Here is a 14,278-nt window from a genome sequence, read left to right on the forward strand (position 1 = left end):
GAGTAGTGTAAAGCCACCGCCACTGGACTCTGGAGTGGTGGAAATGTGTTCTCTGGAGTGATGAGTCAGGCTTCAATATCTGGAAGTCTGGTGGATGCATTACGGTTTCGCAGGTGCCAGGAGGACGCTACCTGTCGGATTGCAAATTGTCTTCTGAAATGTTTGGTAGAGGAGGGATAACAGTCTGGGGCTGTTTTTCAGGGTATGGGTTAGGCCCCTTGGTTCCAGTGAAGAGTAAAAGCTCCAGCATACAGAGACATTTTAGACAATTGTATGCTTCCAACTTTACAGGAACAGTTTGGGGAAGACCCTTTTCTATTGAAGCAATACTCTGTCGCAGAGTACAAAGCAAGGTCCATAAAGACTTTGCTGGATGAGTTTGGTCTGGAGAAACTCAAGTGGCCTGCATAGAGCCGTGAACTTTACCTGACTTTGGTGTGTATGTTAGTACACGTTTTATTGACCTTTTATCACTATTAATATAGTACTTGTCCTGACCTAATTTACATGGGTACGGAAGTAGGAAATCATGGATTAACAGACTGAAAGGGTTACAACTGGCAGCCAAGGTTAGTCCTACGCCAAATAACCGCTCAGGTAAGAATACACAATTTATTGATACATTTTATTTGCCTACTTGTGACTTTTAGTGCTGGGGAACACTTCGATGCACTCATCCTCACCAAAAATTCTGAGTGCAAGAAAGGATGGAAGTCAGCCAAGGAAATAAGTTCATCAGATTTTGGTGCTTATAAGTCAATCATCCCAGGGGCTGATAATTCTTCTGTATAAATAAGTATAGGCTCCTCTTTTAAGATATGTTGACATATGTAGAGAACAAATACAGTATTCTGATTAGAATGCTTGTTGTGTGATGCTTTTAATGTAATACTGTGGATGACTGCGTTCAAAATAGCAGAAAATGTAAGAAAAGTCTTCATGCTCATATTCCATGAATATTTTTGCCCTTTCCCGTGTTGCAAATATTCGTATACGTTCTTTGTGTTCGTTTTTCTCTCTGTTTTCTGCCAGTTTCCTAGCAGAGGTTAATACGGGGGTAATGCTGTAACAGTTAACAGCCAGGATTTTAAAGGTCCGTAAGATAGACTCTATTGGTCGCCGGCAAGGGGGCTCCTCTGGCATCAACCAATGAATGGTGAGACAGTGCCTACATTGTAATCTCGTATGAGCAGGGCCCTCCTCACCTGTTACTGTGAGTCAAATTGTTATGTTATATACTACTTATGCCCTGTCTACCCATTGTACAGCGCTATGGCATTTGATGGCGCTATATATAAATAATAATATTACATCATATATGCAACTCATTCTTCAGAAAAAAAACAGCAATTTATATATACTAGACAAAAGGTTACCCTATCTATTTATTTTTTTCGGAATTTCTTATGCACCGGGTCATACTATATAAAAAAGGAGGTCTTCCCCTCGCTCGGTTTATTAAATTGACTTATTTTCCTAAAATCAGACGTAAAAAAACAATAAGTATTGCTGTATGGAATAATACCTTTCCATTGGACTAACATTCCGACCAAGCTTTCAAGAGTATCAACCTTCCTTTATAAACGCAAAAGCAAGAGTTTAAGGTTGTCGTAAATTCATTTAGTCGGTGTGAAAAGAACGTGGAGGGATAGGAGGACTAAAGCGATGACGATATTGTTAAATTCATACATATATCCTTAGACATAGTCAACCCTGTTAAATGAGGAGGTCCGGAGAAACTCGAGTGGCCTGCATAGAGCCGTGAACTTCATCCGAGTTTGGTGTGTATGCTAGTATAAGCTTTATTGACCTATTATCACTAAATAATTATGCTTTATGTATTTATATTATTTTAAAAGAAGGCCCTACTTGTCCTGATCAAAACGATAGAAAGGAAAACCGGGCACAAATATTACAAAGATCTTTTATTTCTTTAATCAAATGAAGACAAATTGATTTCAAGCAATACAAAAATCAAACAAATCAATATAAAGCTTTTATACAGGAATCAGTGTACAGCATTTAGTATCCCCCATGAATAGCTGGACGGCTTGTTTTGGATAATACAGCAAACAACCTAAAATCTGTAACCCTGACCAGAAAACCAATTGTCTGTGCAAAAACCAGCAGTTGTCTGTTCCTTCACAAATATCTCCATAATGCAGAATGTAAGGGATTTATAAAGACCTTAAAGAGCAGTAAAAGAATTCAAGAAAGCTAACCTACGGAAATTGTGATTCAAACAAGAGAGACAGACAAGAGAGACCAAATGCTAACGTTCTGCCTTCAACAATCTTAAATTCCAGTAGCGGTTTAGGAAATATTCTATAAACCAACATGTTAGGTTGGCTTTCTATTCTTAAAAGATGCTTCCCATACTTAGTCCCTGATGGGATTTAATTTCAAAACTCTAATCAAAGATCCACAGGAGGTTTCTATCAGGTCTAAGGGCATCTTGACATAGCGTCACATCCCTTGGAGGGCTGGAGTTGAGAATGCGGTTACAGTATTTATAAAAATGAGTTATAAATCTTATTAGGACCAAGCAAACACATTTAGACAATAACAACCACAACAGACAAAGACTCCGTGACACTTAAATGGCATACATAGCCCTTGTTTGCCATTTGCCTAGCCAAAGTACATCTTGGGCATGGAGACCGGAAATCAAATGGCAATACAGTTTCCCATGTGTCCGTTTGTAAGGAAATCTATGGATACCTTAAGCCCTTCTATATTACTCATTCATAAAATACATATTTACCTACCCATACCAAGAGCTCGTTGGTGTCCCGTGGATGTGAATAGGTATCAGGTATAAATAAAGCCTGTGAACACTTTCAACAGACAGACGTAGCATGGTATATACTGCCTATGTAACAGGACAAATAGTCAAACTGTTTCTTGCAGTAATCTCAAAGATACAAGATCATCAATCCTACTAAGAAGTCTCCATGATGGATTTAGAAGCTACGCTGATTTTGATACCCTGGTTTAGAAATATGAATGATGATGGTAACTTTATTAGGAGCAGAACTGATTTAGAAAGTAATTTTTCAAGGCAATGTGTGTCTTGTGGTCTGGCTTAAAAAATATACTAGTATAATTAGTATAAAATACCTCTAAAAGAGAGCAGAGTCTCAAGTCTTTAAAATATGCATTCGGCATCGATACATCTAATCAATAGTTACCATAGGATCCATTTCTCATTCTCTCTCTCTATGGTTGGCACAATGGTAGTAAATGCGTTTGCAAATTATAGTGGTTTTAAAATTAAGCAGCATACTCCTAACTTGGAAAAAAATGGCATCACGTGTGTGTGTGTGTGTGTGTGTGTGTGTGTGTATATATATATAGATATCTATATATATATATATATATATATATATATATATATATATATATATAAAGAGAGAGAGAGAAGATCGTTCTGTTCCTCTCACAATGCTTTTGGAGAAAGTTGTATGGAGATAATTATATTTATACATGAAATATGAATGTTGAGTGTTTTAGATAACTGCATTTTTGTACAGAAGGTACCGTGTGTGTTTTTTTTTCTTTTTTCAGTATATTTTTGTTTTGATAACGAAATGGAGCAAATCCCACAACAGAACTCAAGCTGTAAAGGCCAATAACATTTGTAGGGGATTGGTTTATCACAGTCGATACAAGTAAGAAAAAGAGGACATGGGGGGGGACTAATGGAAACTTTGGACTATTTTTATTTTTACCATTTGACATTACGGACTTCATGTGTAAAGGGTTCTCAAGAATGAAAGTACAGATGCCTGGTTTTCTAGGGCTTAAAGAAAAGAAAAAGAAAAAAAATCAGTGCAGGGCATTATTTCCCCAAAGAAAAGCAGGAGAAATCAAGTTGATGTCTAGCGATATCTAAAGTGGCGTCATCGTTTCTTCATGTTGTATTGTGGGGCTTATGAAGGTTATATGGAATTAATGCATGGTTATTTTGAAGGTCTTCATGCAGCATTAAGTAATAGTTTCTTCAGGATGTAAAAAGACGGGCATTGTTTTCCTTTTTCCTATACAAGGTCACATTCAAACTGCAGAACTTTTTGGCTACGAACTGCTGGTTTTATCACAAGCCCTGTAATTACATGGCACACGCAGATTAGATGACACCTATGGGTATTGATTGAAGCAGCGGCAGCTGTTCAAGTTACTCAATGGCATAATATTTGTTGAAGTAACTGTCCTTGTGGCTTCAAACATTTATACAGCCGACCCTTCAGATTAGCCATTTTAATTATTTTAAAGGTCTAGAGAAGAAAGAATGATAATTTGAGTCTTACAATACGCTCACAGCACCTTAGGACTGCCAGAGGATGGCAATCCCCTAAAAACCTCAATCACACCCCTAAGTATAAATACCCCAAGAATTCAATAGCACACCATTCAGCAGTTTTTCAGACATTCAGTAAAACTGACAAAAGTAAAAATTTTCTATAGCTTTGGATTTTTTTTTACAAAAATAACAAAAGAAAAATATGAGTCCACTTCCCTGAAGATCATAATTCCACGTGTGCATTGTGATCTGCAGAAATGAAATAAAAAAGGATCAATGAGACATGAAACTCTGTTACTGAGGTACCGCAATCAAATAAAGATGCAAGCGGAGTCACCGTTACCTGTGGTTTCTTGCTGCCTCGGGCTGTCAGACCCACTTGCCGATAGATTTGCAGTCTGATCCAGGAATCGGCTATAGAGTTTCTTGATTTCTTGGTCATAATCCTGCCACTCTGGCACTATCCGTACGGCTGCTTCCAGCTTGGGCTCCTTGGTCATTGGGTTATTACACTGAAGAACAAACAAAAAGCAGGTCCTCAGATAAAGATGGCCTCCTATAAGATCAGGAACACACTAACCTTTATAGTGATACTAAAGTACTGCGCACACTACCTGTTCGATGAAACTGGCCAGCCCTAATGTGGCCGAACAGCACACTACACCTGCCTTAAATGAGAATGCCAGGGAAAAAGTCTTCATATTACAGACTGAGAAGATGCGAGGCTTCTTGGCAGCTCCACTCTATGCTTTTACTCACAAATACTCACAAATGTCTTTAGTTTTCAGGAAAACTCTTGTCTATACGCAACTGTGCTCTTCCTGCTTTGGGTAACGTATGGTATGTATTACTCACAAAAAAAGAAAAACAAAAGTGACCGTGGATCCCTCAATACACCCCCTAGAAGCAGTACGCCAAAATGATGGATTACCAAATCGATAGTTTTGGCCCGTTTCTTGGACGTGTCATCACACCAGGTCTCACACCAGAGCCACTCCTGCGGAAGCGATTTAATCGGCACTTGGTGGATCATGTTATTCGGCAGGTCCTAGTCAAAAGGAAATAATGTTTGTTAAATGTGAAGCAGACAAAATCATTCTGTACATGCTAAGGAATTTAGGGAAAATTACTTAAAATGTATATTTGTTTGGATTAAAAATGATTTAACTACATATCCAATGCTCCATAAAACCTCTGGTTTGGTTGTGAAGGCAGAATCCGCTTTTTATCTGTTGAGGAATGCAGGGCTCAATAGATAACCATGATGAAGTCTATTATATAAATATTTATTATAATACCTTGATTAAAAATCTGATATAGATAGGTAGGATTTATCCTACTATTAAATGTCTAGAAAGTTCTGAAATGTCAAAAAAAAAATAGTTTTAGACAGTAAGCATTTGCTCTGCAACTTTTCTATTAAACCATAACCAATAGTTCTCTTCTTTGAGTCCAATGATGTCCACCTTCTTAAAAATGGCTCCTGTTTAATAACATACTTAGAAAGTGCAAACCTGGTCAAGGTTGGATAGACTGTTGGGATCTTGGCTGAGACCCTGATACTGCCCTCGTAGTCTGTCTCCGGCAGCTATTTTCCGGAACTTCTTCAAGTCAACTACATACAGAGCACTGGAAAGAAAGCATAACTCTGTATTAACTCTTTCATAATAGAATACATTCTGAAGAGATGTGTCAGACCATCACCTATAAATCTGCATAGCTTGCTCCTGAAGGACGGAGCTGTCCGTTCATTGCATTGATATTCCGCAAGAACTATGAAAGCTAGTTTATTTTATAGCCAGCTTGGCTCGCTCATTTGGTAGAGCATGACACTCTTAACATCGTGACTGCGTGTTCGAGCAATGGGTGTATAACTGGGTTTAAGGTCCAGCTTGGAAAATAACTGTGCAGAAACTCTGTATTTCTCACAATCCACATATGATACACAATAATATCTACGTTCCAAAATATTATAAAAGCAACATAAAAAACGAATTATGCCCCTAAAAGCACCCGCCAGTCATTTTTACTTCACTAAGAAGGTGGTTGATAATCGACCGTTTGGATGCGAATTTTATTTAAGTTTGCCGATTTCGTCTGTAAATGAGGAGGGCCCAAACAAAACAAACAAAAACAAACAAAGAGGGTGACAAAGTTTCCAAATGGGAAAAGCCCTCTGAATTTCATCCAAACCGAGAACGCAGGCAACAAAAATTTGTTGGCCGAAAAAGAATGGATCAAAAACAAAGCTAAAAATGTGTCTGAATCGTTTTTGGTCCATGTTCACAAGTCCAATAGATAAGTAGAATTCTATGTTTCCATGTTTTGTAGCTACACATCCATCCCAATAAGTAGGTTTTAATATTAGATATGCATATTGGGAAGTAGAACAAGAAAGCAAATGATGACAAGTTAAATAAATTATTAAATGAAGTGCCTCATTTTCCGAGAGTATTAAAGTCGGTGGCACTAGAGGAATCTTTTCAGAGCCTAGGCGCTCAGATTTTTCTCAAATATTGTAATCTGATCTAACTTTTCAGGTGACTTAACAGAGACTCCTGGTAAAAAGCATAGCGACTAATTTGAGAGGCTAGTCCTTATAATGACAATGCAGACTTGTGAGTTACTCACCTGATATGGTATTTCCTCCCCGCTAGGTGACTGGCCCAGTATCCAGATCTCCAGAAGCGGTACCCATCCATCTCCCTCCTGCTGTCACAGAACGGAGTATATCCATAAGGAGCACCGTCTAGGTTAAAGTCCCTCAACTCCTTGAGATCTGTCCGGACAATCTAGAAAGGGAGGATTAAAGGGTTAATGCTTTGTTTCACATTACAATATTCTAAAAACGGAGAAATCTCACGTGTGTTTGTGTGTACACAATACAAAAGTTAGTTATTAAACAAAACTAAAGGTTATTCATACTAAATATTATTCTGCGGTACAGTGAATGGTGGCACGGTTTACACTTTTAAACAGGCGTGCGCATGATTCCCGTAGTTTGGTTAATTCATTATTTCATTATTCAAAAAACAGCTTTTCTAAAAGTCCTCTAGCCCAGGCAATGTTAGCTATAACATGAGTTATGATGTGATGCAATAAGCTCATGGTCGTTGCCAGCATATTGGTCTTGACATGTTAGCAACAAAACTGCTTTCACTTACTTGGTCAGCATCCACAAAGATAAATTTATCCACAGCTAAGGGGAAAAGCACATCCAAGAAGAGGATTTTGTATCCCCAAATGATCCTCTGTTTCTCGGTTTGCTGGTGGAGCCAGCGAGGCCACTTGTACTGAACGAGCTCGTACTGAAAGTTGTATTGCTCCGCCATGTAGGGGATAAAGTTCTGCAAAAAGGAGGTTGGTTTAAAGCAAGCGTGGATGACTTCACGGTTCCGCAAAAGCAGATCAAGGCCACATGATCTACCCCATAACTACATAGGAAAGACACGCTACAGCATAGCTACTACATTACTATTGGACATTGAAATGGAAGAACATTTAATATAGTATTTGCAACTCGAATTATTACCTACCAGAATTATTTTTTTAGAGGTTTATAAAATGTTTAGTGGTTTACTGGTAATTTCATCTCGCCATATTCCCCTAGACTATCCAAATGTAATGGATAAGGTTCCTTGTTGCTGTCTACTGGCACCTCAGCCGTGATTTTGTTTATAAACATGGCTGTTATTAAAAAGTATGAAACTACCGGAAACAAACTGATGCGTGCGACTTGGTAGCAAATATTTTAGATCTTTAGTAAATAAGACTTGAAGGGACACAGCGTTTGGGCAGACAAGTATTCTGATACAAAAGGACTACTAATTAATGGAACAATAATAGATGCTTTACATCTGTTAAATATTACCTTATATCATACATAGTGGATCTAATTATATGGCACATATTTGAAGAAACAAGTTGGTATGAGCAAGATACAAACCTTAAAGGTGGGGGACAAGTAATTCTTCAAGAACCAAAATTTCACTGGCGTCTGTGTATTTTTCAAAACGGATAACATCATAATTCTAAGAAAATAAAAACACATGCTTTTCGTAAGAACAAAACATCTGCTGTGGGTACATTGGGTAATCTTATTAAATCTCATTAAATTAAAATCTGTAACGTGCGCAGCGAGCGTATGTGCATTTTACAGAGAAATAAATATTTTTCCTTGAGGATTAAATAAACTAATGTGTTGCAGAAAAGTGGACTTTATTTCATTGTGTTCAAAAGAGCTACTAAAAATCACCCTGAAACTAGAGGGTCAGAGGCTTAGATGTAATGCAAAATAGTTTTTCTGTACAGGGAAGGAGGTTGGTAAGTGGAACAGCCTCCAAGCAGCAATGGTAGAGGCTGATGCAGTCCATGAATTTAAAAATGCATGTGAAGACTGATTAACGTCTGAGTCTTTACATCAGGAAAAATGGGCAGATTAGATGGACCAAACGGTTCTTATCGGTCGTCAAATGCTGTGTTTACCTAGCAAAGTCCTTTCCTCCATAGACTTGGATGAATTGGAGTCTCTCTCGGGATGATTAAAACGGAGACATTTTATTGTTCATCACAAAGAAGCATGATATGGAGGCAACGTGTATAGTGGTGTTGGGATAAGTAAGGTGACTTAATGAAATGTAATAAAACATTTGCTGAGAGCTCCTCATTAACATCGTATTCCGGATAGCATGTTACTTTAACACACTACACACGCCAATACATCCATTAAAAGGTTGGGATAGACGCTTTGCTAATATTTGTCTATAATTTATGTGTGTGCAGTTTACAGCGGTATAATAAATGCCGATAAATAGTAATAATAAATGTGTAGAACAGGACACAGTTTAAAAGCAACTCAAAGGGGGCAAGCGTGTAAAACAGTGCTGCGGCGCGTTAACGTATAAGAGCTTCTACAGAACCTCATCATTTCCACCTCACCTGAGGAACCGCTCGTACAGGTGTCCAGACGCTACAGAAAATATATTAAGCACATCCTCTTTGTCTTGTTTGACTTCTTCTGTTTTCTGACTCCCAGAAAGACCCCTGTAAGGCACAGTGCATTCAGTAAAATGAAATCATCAGAGAGGGGGATATATGTCAGAGGGAGCTGTGATGTATTACACTTTGACACCCGCTAGCGTAACAACGAAATACAAGCAGATTGTGTAAAGCAGCAGATTAACAAAATCTTCTTGCGTTTAGGAGGTCATGTAAGCCCAAAAAATAATTACCGTATACCAGGACCAGTGGAAAAGCACCTTAAAACCCTTCGGAAACATGGCTTTTTCATGATTGGTCGGCAAGAAGACAGCCTGTAAACTGCCTGAACTCTGTAAAGCTTTAGGACAAGGGTGTCCAACCTGCGGCCCTCCAGCTGCTGCAGGACTACATCTCCCATAATGCTCTCTCAGCTAAGGGAGCTGGCTGGGAAGTATGGGAGATGTAGTCCTGCAGCAGCTGGAGGGCCACAGGTTGGACGCCCCTGCTTTAAGATGTAATATGTCCTAAGGGGCATCTTGGTACAGCATTTATAGATGTACAAACTGGTTAACACAAATCTCTCATGGCGTACCACTAACACACTTACCGTTTAATCGATTCCCAGAATCCTGATTCATTTTCGTTAGTCTCATCAGTCAGAAGATCTTCAGTCATTTTATCTGGCTTTTTCTGGACCTGCAGGGAAGGAGAAATATCAATTAAAGCAGATTAACTGTGACTGTTTATCAACTTCTTCCTTAGAGCAAAAATGCTTTATGTATGTATAAAGCACATATACTACCATGTACTCACCTTGACTTTAATGATTTTGCTCCTAAAATCATGTAAAACAATCACTACCTCAGGGGAATCAGGAAGCGAGTCTGTTCCATCATGGCTGTTAAAGCACAAAAAGAGTAATTAAGAAGCTGGTACTAACTTGTGCATGAACTTCCGCAATCACTTGGACAGCATGATACAAAACACAAAGATAATATATGTCACACGACCACAAAAATATGAATTAGGGTGCTACAGCAGGGCTCGACTAGAAATCCTTTTCTGGTGCCCATAGTTTTGCAGGGTTGCCATTGTGAATCAGGGAACCCTATGCTTTCCCGCCGGGGACGTGGTATAGCGTGTGCCGTGAGGCTCCCAGCGGGGTCATGTAATGCACAGCATTACTGGATGGCAGTGGCGTGGCCACTCACCATGAGGTAAGGTAGGAGGAGGTGGGAGTGGTGTATGGTATAGTGTCAGTCAGTGTGTGAGTGTATGTATAGTGTAGTATCAATGTGTGCTACATGTATATTGCTAGAGTCAGTGTGTGTGTGTGTATAGGTATAGTGTCAGAGTCAGTGTGTATATGTATAGTGCTGGAGTCAGTGTATGAGTGTATGTATACTGTAGTATCAATGTGTATGTGTGCTATATGTATATTGCTAGAGTCAGTGTGTGTGTGTGTAGGTATAGTGTCAGAGTCAGTGTGTATATGTATAGTGCTGGAGTCAGTGTATGAGTGTATGTATACTGTAGTATCAATGTGTATGTGTGCTATACGTATGTTGCTAGAGTCAGTGTGTGTGTAAAGGGACAGTGTCAGAGTCAGTGTGTATATGTATAGTGCTGGAGTCAGTGTATGAGTGTATGTATACTGTAGTATCAATGTGTATGTGTGCTATATGTATATTACTAGAGTCAGTGTATGTGTGTAAAGGGATAGTGTCAGAGTCAGTGTGTGTAAAGGGATAGTGTCAGAGTCAGTGTGTATATGTATAGTGCTGGAGTCAGTTTGCAAGTGTGTGAGTGTATGTATACTGTAGTATCAGTGTGTATGAGTGCTATATGTATATTGCTAGAGGTTTGTGTGTGTGTGTGTGTAAAGGTATAGTCAGTATGCCTACTGTATTGTACTGTCATATTCACTGTGTATATGTTCAGTATGTATAGCGTTAGCGTGTGTGTGTGTGTGTGTGTGTGTGTGTGTGTGTGTATACAAGTGTGGTGCTAGTGTGTATGTTGTTTATGTTACAGTATGGCATTAGCAAGAGTGTGTGTGTCAGCATATAGTGTTAAGAGTGTGTGTATTAGTGTATGGTGTTAGATCCAAATCAAGTTTGTCGACCACTGTGCTACAGGACATTTGCGGTATAAAAGTATGAAGAATATGAGACAATAATCCTGAACATCTTTAGGTGGAATAAACAATAGCCCTGCGAATATTGTCAGATATTATTTTAGTGTCTTACCTATAAATGCTGTATATTTCCTCGGACCGTCCTCCTCTTAGACGAAGTAACCAAGCACCAGGATTAGCTTTTAACTGGAAATAACCCTAAAAATTGGAAGAAAAAAAGAACACGTTGTATACTATATACTTATGGCTAGAAGATGATACATCATGTATTGTTTGGTATTTTAAGAGAATCTAGGCCCTTATTCGGAGGTCATGTTACCAATGAATGAACTCAAAAGGATGCTTATTATAAGGACAGACTGGAAGAAAGCATGAATGTGGAACAAGTACATACTCAGCATGCAAAAGAGAAAGCATGACAACAGTAAAAGCTCTTGAGCGTCATTTACTTACTAGGTTAGCCATGACAATTGTATCCACAACAACAGGATTGGTGGGGGTCCCCAGAGTAAACTGAAGACCACGGGGCGGCTGCCCGGAAGAGACATCAAAACAATGACCTTCTAAGAGCAGGTTCTCGAGTTCAAATTCAGCTGCTACTACACTTTCAATCTGGCAGAAAGTGGGAGAAAAACATACATTAGTGTACGTCAGAGGTTACAAGCAAAATAAGCCTGTTTAGCTTAAAATTGGGTTTGGCTGTTGCCAAGAACAACATTATAGAACGAGACATCACCAATTTGTGTCAGTTTGACAACAAGCGATGCACCAATTACACACTGCTTGCCCCATAAAAGTTCATTATATATTTGTTAGTGAACAAGGACTGTCTTTAGTACACAGGCACTAATAAAATTAAACTTGTTTGTTTGTCTTTCTCAATGTAGTCCCCGATGAAATTTAAGATTTGTACATTTCAGGAGAGCCACTATCACTGTACGTTCCTGCAGGGCAAAAAGCTCTGTTAACATTAACCTGCTAACGATGCACATATTACCTCTTCCAAGTAGATGTTATCCAAGTCATACGGCGTCCGCACCGACTCCACCATCCAACTGTCTGGAGTGCTGGGGCTCAGAGTGAAGAGAGGAGACTGGGGCATATCGAGAAATCTGGCGATAGGACCTGGTGCTATTTTCTTTGCGGGTGTAAACAAAATCTCCGGCTCCAGTACATATCGGTAGAAGCTAAGAGACACAAAAAAGTATTATTTTGGAAAATCAGAATGACACATTTATATTTATTGTCTGGTGTGGGATTGCAGCATATGGTTGCATAGTAAAAGGATTTAATGTTTGAAAGAGAAGATAGACAAAGTTTATGCTGCTGATGCCCTTACCTCTTCAGAGGCATTTCTGACAGCTTGGACTGACAGTTCATGAACACTCGTAAATTCATGTTTAGGATTTGGTTCAAAACCTGAAAAGGATAAAGCCTTGGTTACCAAGAGAGGTTAACAACAACCATTGGTAACTTCAACTGGAGATTACTCGACCCATGGCAGGCCACATTCCCATTAGGCAACTATACATAATTGTGTCTGAGATCCTGTACAAAAGCTGGAGATGCCGGGAAGTATATGGCCCAAAGAAAATAAAGGTTATACAGAACATACCAAGAGCAATGGAGACAATTTCTGTGCTGCTTTAGTAACAGGGTCCACGACAGCCACTACTTCGAAATAAGTCATCCCTTCCTTGGGTCTCAGTTTAATGGCACTAAGGAAACAGTCAAAGGAACATCTTCCATTAGAGCAAAACTGCACTAAAATGCCTAGTGTTTCAAAGGACAGAGATAATTTGGTACGACGAGGGATTGCTAAACCAGGCTTACCTGTGCTGATCTTCTGTTAACTTGTATTCAATTCTTGCTTCACCCTTTGGCTGAGAGGATAACAGAGAATCCACTCGCATGACCAGATCGCTGGCACTACAAAAGAAACGTGGACAAATGTCTGAAATGGCCCAATGTACACTGGAAACCAGAAGTGACTAATTACTTTATTTGTTCAGATAAGGCTATAGGTTTAAATTTCCAATGTTTCTACAGGCTCACTCACTGGTCTTCTTCCACTCCTAGTTGTTGAATGTGGGATTTGATCTTCTGCGCTGAAGTTGTGAGAACTAGGTTCTCCAGTAGGTGGAAGTCATCCTGATTAAAGACTTCATTCGTTAGCAAAGGTCCAATAACCTGCACAGAAGAGGAAAAAAAGATATAAAAAGGGATTTTTACATATTAAAAAATTAAGCTTTATGTCAATATAGACAACGCTCTAAAAAATCCATAATTTTCATAGACCTAAAAGACAATATATCTATACATATGCTATCCAGAAATTGCCAAAAAGCTCTTTTCCTGAAGTCAGAACCCCAGTGTGCTACAGGTTGGGTGTCAGCTTTGGTATGAAAGGACACAGAATTCTAAACAAATATAGCTACAGGAGCTACAGAGAAAAGATTGTACTCACCCTCCCGTTGCTGATAATGGCCCTATCTCCTTTATTCAGCTTTAACACATCTCGACAGTAAGCCGCATGGGATAAAATGAAGTCGACTTTAGGAGACTCGTAAGCTTCACGGAAGAGATTGACATCCATTCCCTAAAATGAGAAAAAATAATGCGCGGGCAGTAAGTGAAACAGAAGACGACCCAGTGCGATACTGGTTTAAGTGCCTACAAAAAAGAATGAAGGGGTTAATTTGAGAAAGAATATATGTAATCTGATAATTTCCCTGTTGGTCTATTTACTATTTTTATAATAATAATGCATCAAAGTGCCATAGTATAGTATGTAAGAAATAGAGTAAGTGACATCACCGTTGTCTGCTAAACAAGTGATTTACCAGCAAGATTTGGAA

At 38.9% G+C, this 14,278-nt stretch overlaps 1 protein-coding gene across 2 annotated transcripts in view; it reads right to left on the reverse strand.

Moving 5' to 3' along the window:
- Positions 1-3,718: 3,718 nt before the first annotated feature.
- UGGT1 (UDP-glucose glycoprotein glucosyltransferase 1) overlaps positions 3,719-14,278 on the reverse strand; it is a 29,306-nt gene continuing 18,746 nt past the window's right edge. For both annotated transcript variants that reach the window (XM_053459425.1, XM_053459424.1), the window contains 18 exons: positions 13,888-14,019; positions 13,480-13,610; positions 13,254-13,349; positions 13,036-13,138; positions 12,760-12,839; positions 12,418-12,607; positions 11,874-12,032; positions 11,533-11,618; positions 10,097-10,181; positions 9,891-9,979; positions 9,242-9,346; positions 8,250-8,334; positions 7,468-7,650; positions 6,935-7,095; positions 5,818-5,932; positions 5,235-5,351; positions 4,647-4,815; positions 3,719-4,552 (listed from right to left, as the gene is read on the reverse strand). In XM_053459425.1, the coding sequence (XP_053315400.1) occupies positions 4,527-4,552; positions 4,647-4,815; positions 5,235-5,351; positions 5,818-5,932; positions 6,935-7,095; positions 7,468-7,650; positions 8,250-8,334; positions 9,242-9,346; positions 9,891-9,979; positions 10,097-10,181; positions 11,533-11,618; positions 11,874-12,032; positions 12,418-12,607; positions 12,760-12,839; positions 13,036-13,138; positions 13,254-13,349; positions 13,480-13,610; positions 13,888-14,019 (2,112 nt within the window). In that variant the 3' untranslated portion in view covers positions 3,719-4,526. The remainder of the gene's footprint in view (positions 4,553-4,646; positions 4,816-5,234; positions 5,352-5,817; positions 5,933-6,934; positions 7,096-7,467; positions 7,651-8,249; positions 8,335-9,241; positions 9,347-9,890; positions 9,980-10,096; positions 10,182-11,532; positions 11,619-11,873; positions 12,033-12,417; positions 12,608-12,759; positions 12,840-13,035; positions 13,139-13,253; positions 13,350-13,479; positions 13,611-13,887; positions 14,020-14,278) is intronic.

This window comes from Spea bombifrons, chromosome 3, assembly GCF_027358695.1.
Source record: "Spea bombifrons isolate aSpeBom1 chromosome 3, aSpeBom1.2.pri, whole genome shotgun sequence".
NCBI lineage: Eukaryota > Metazoa > Chordata > Amphibia > Anura > Pelobatidae > Spea > Spea bombifrons.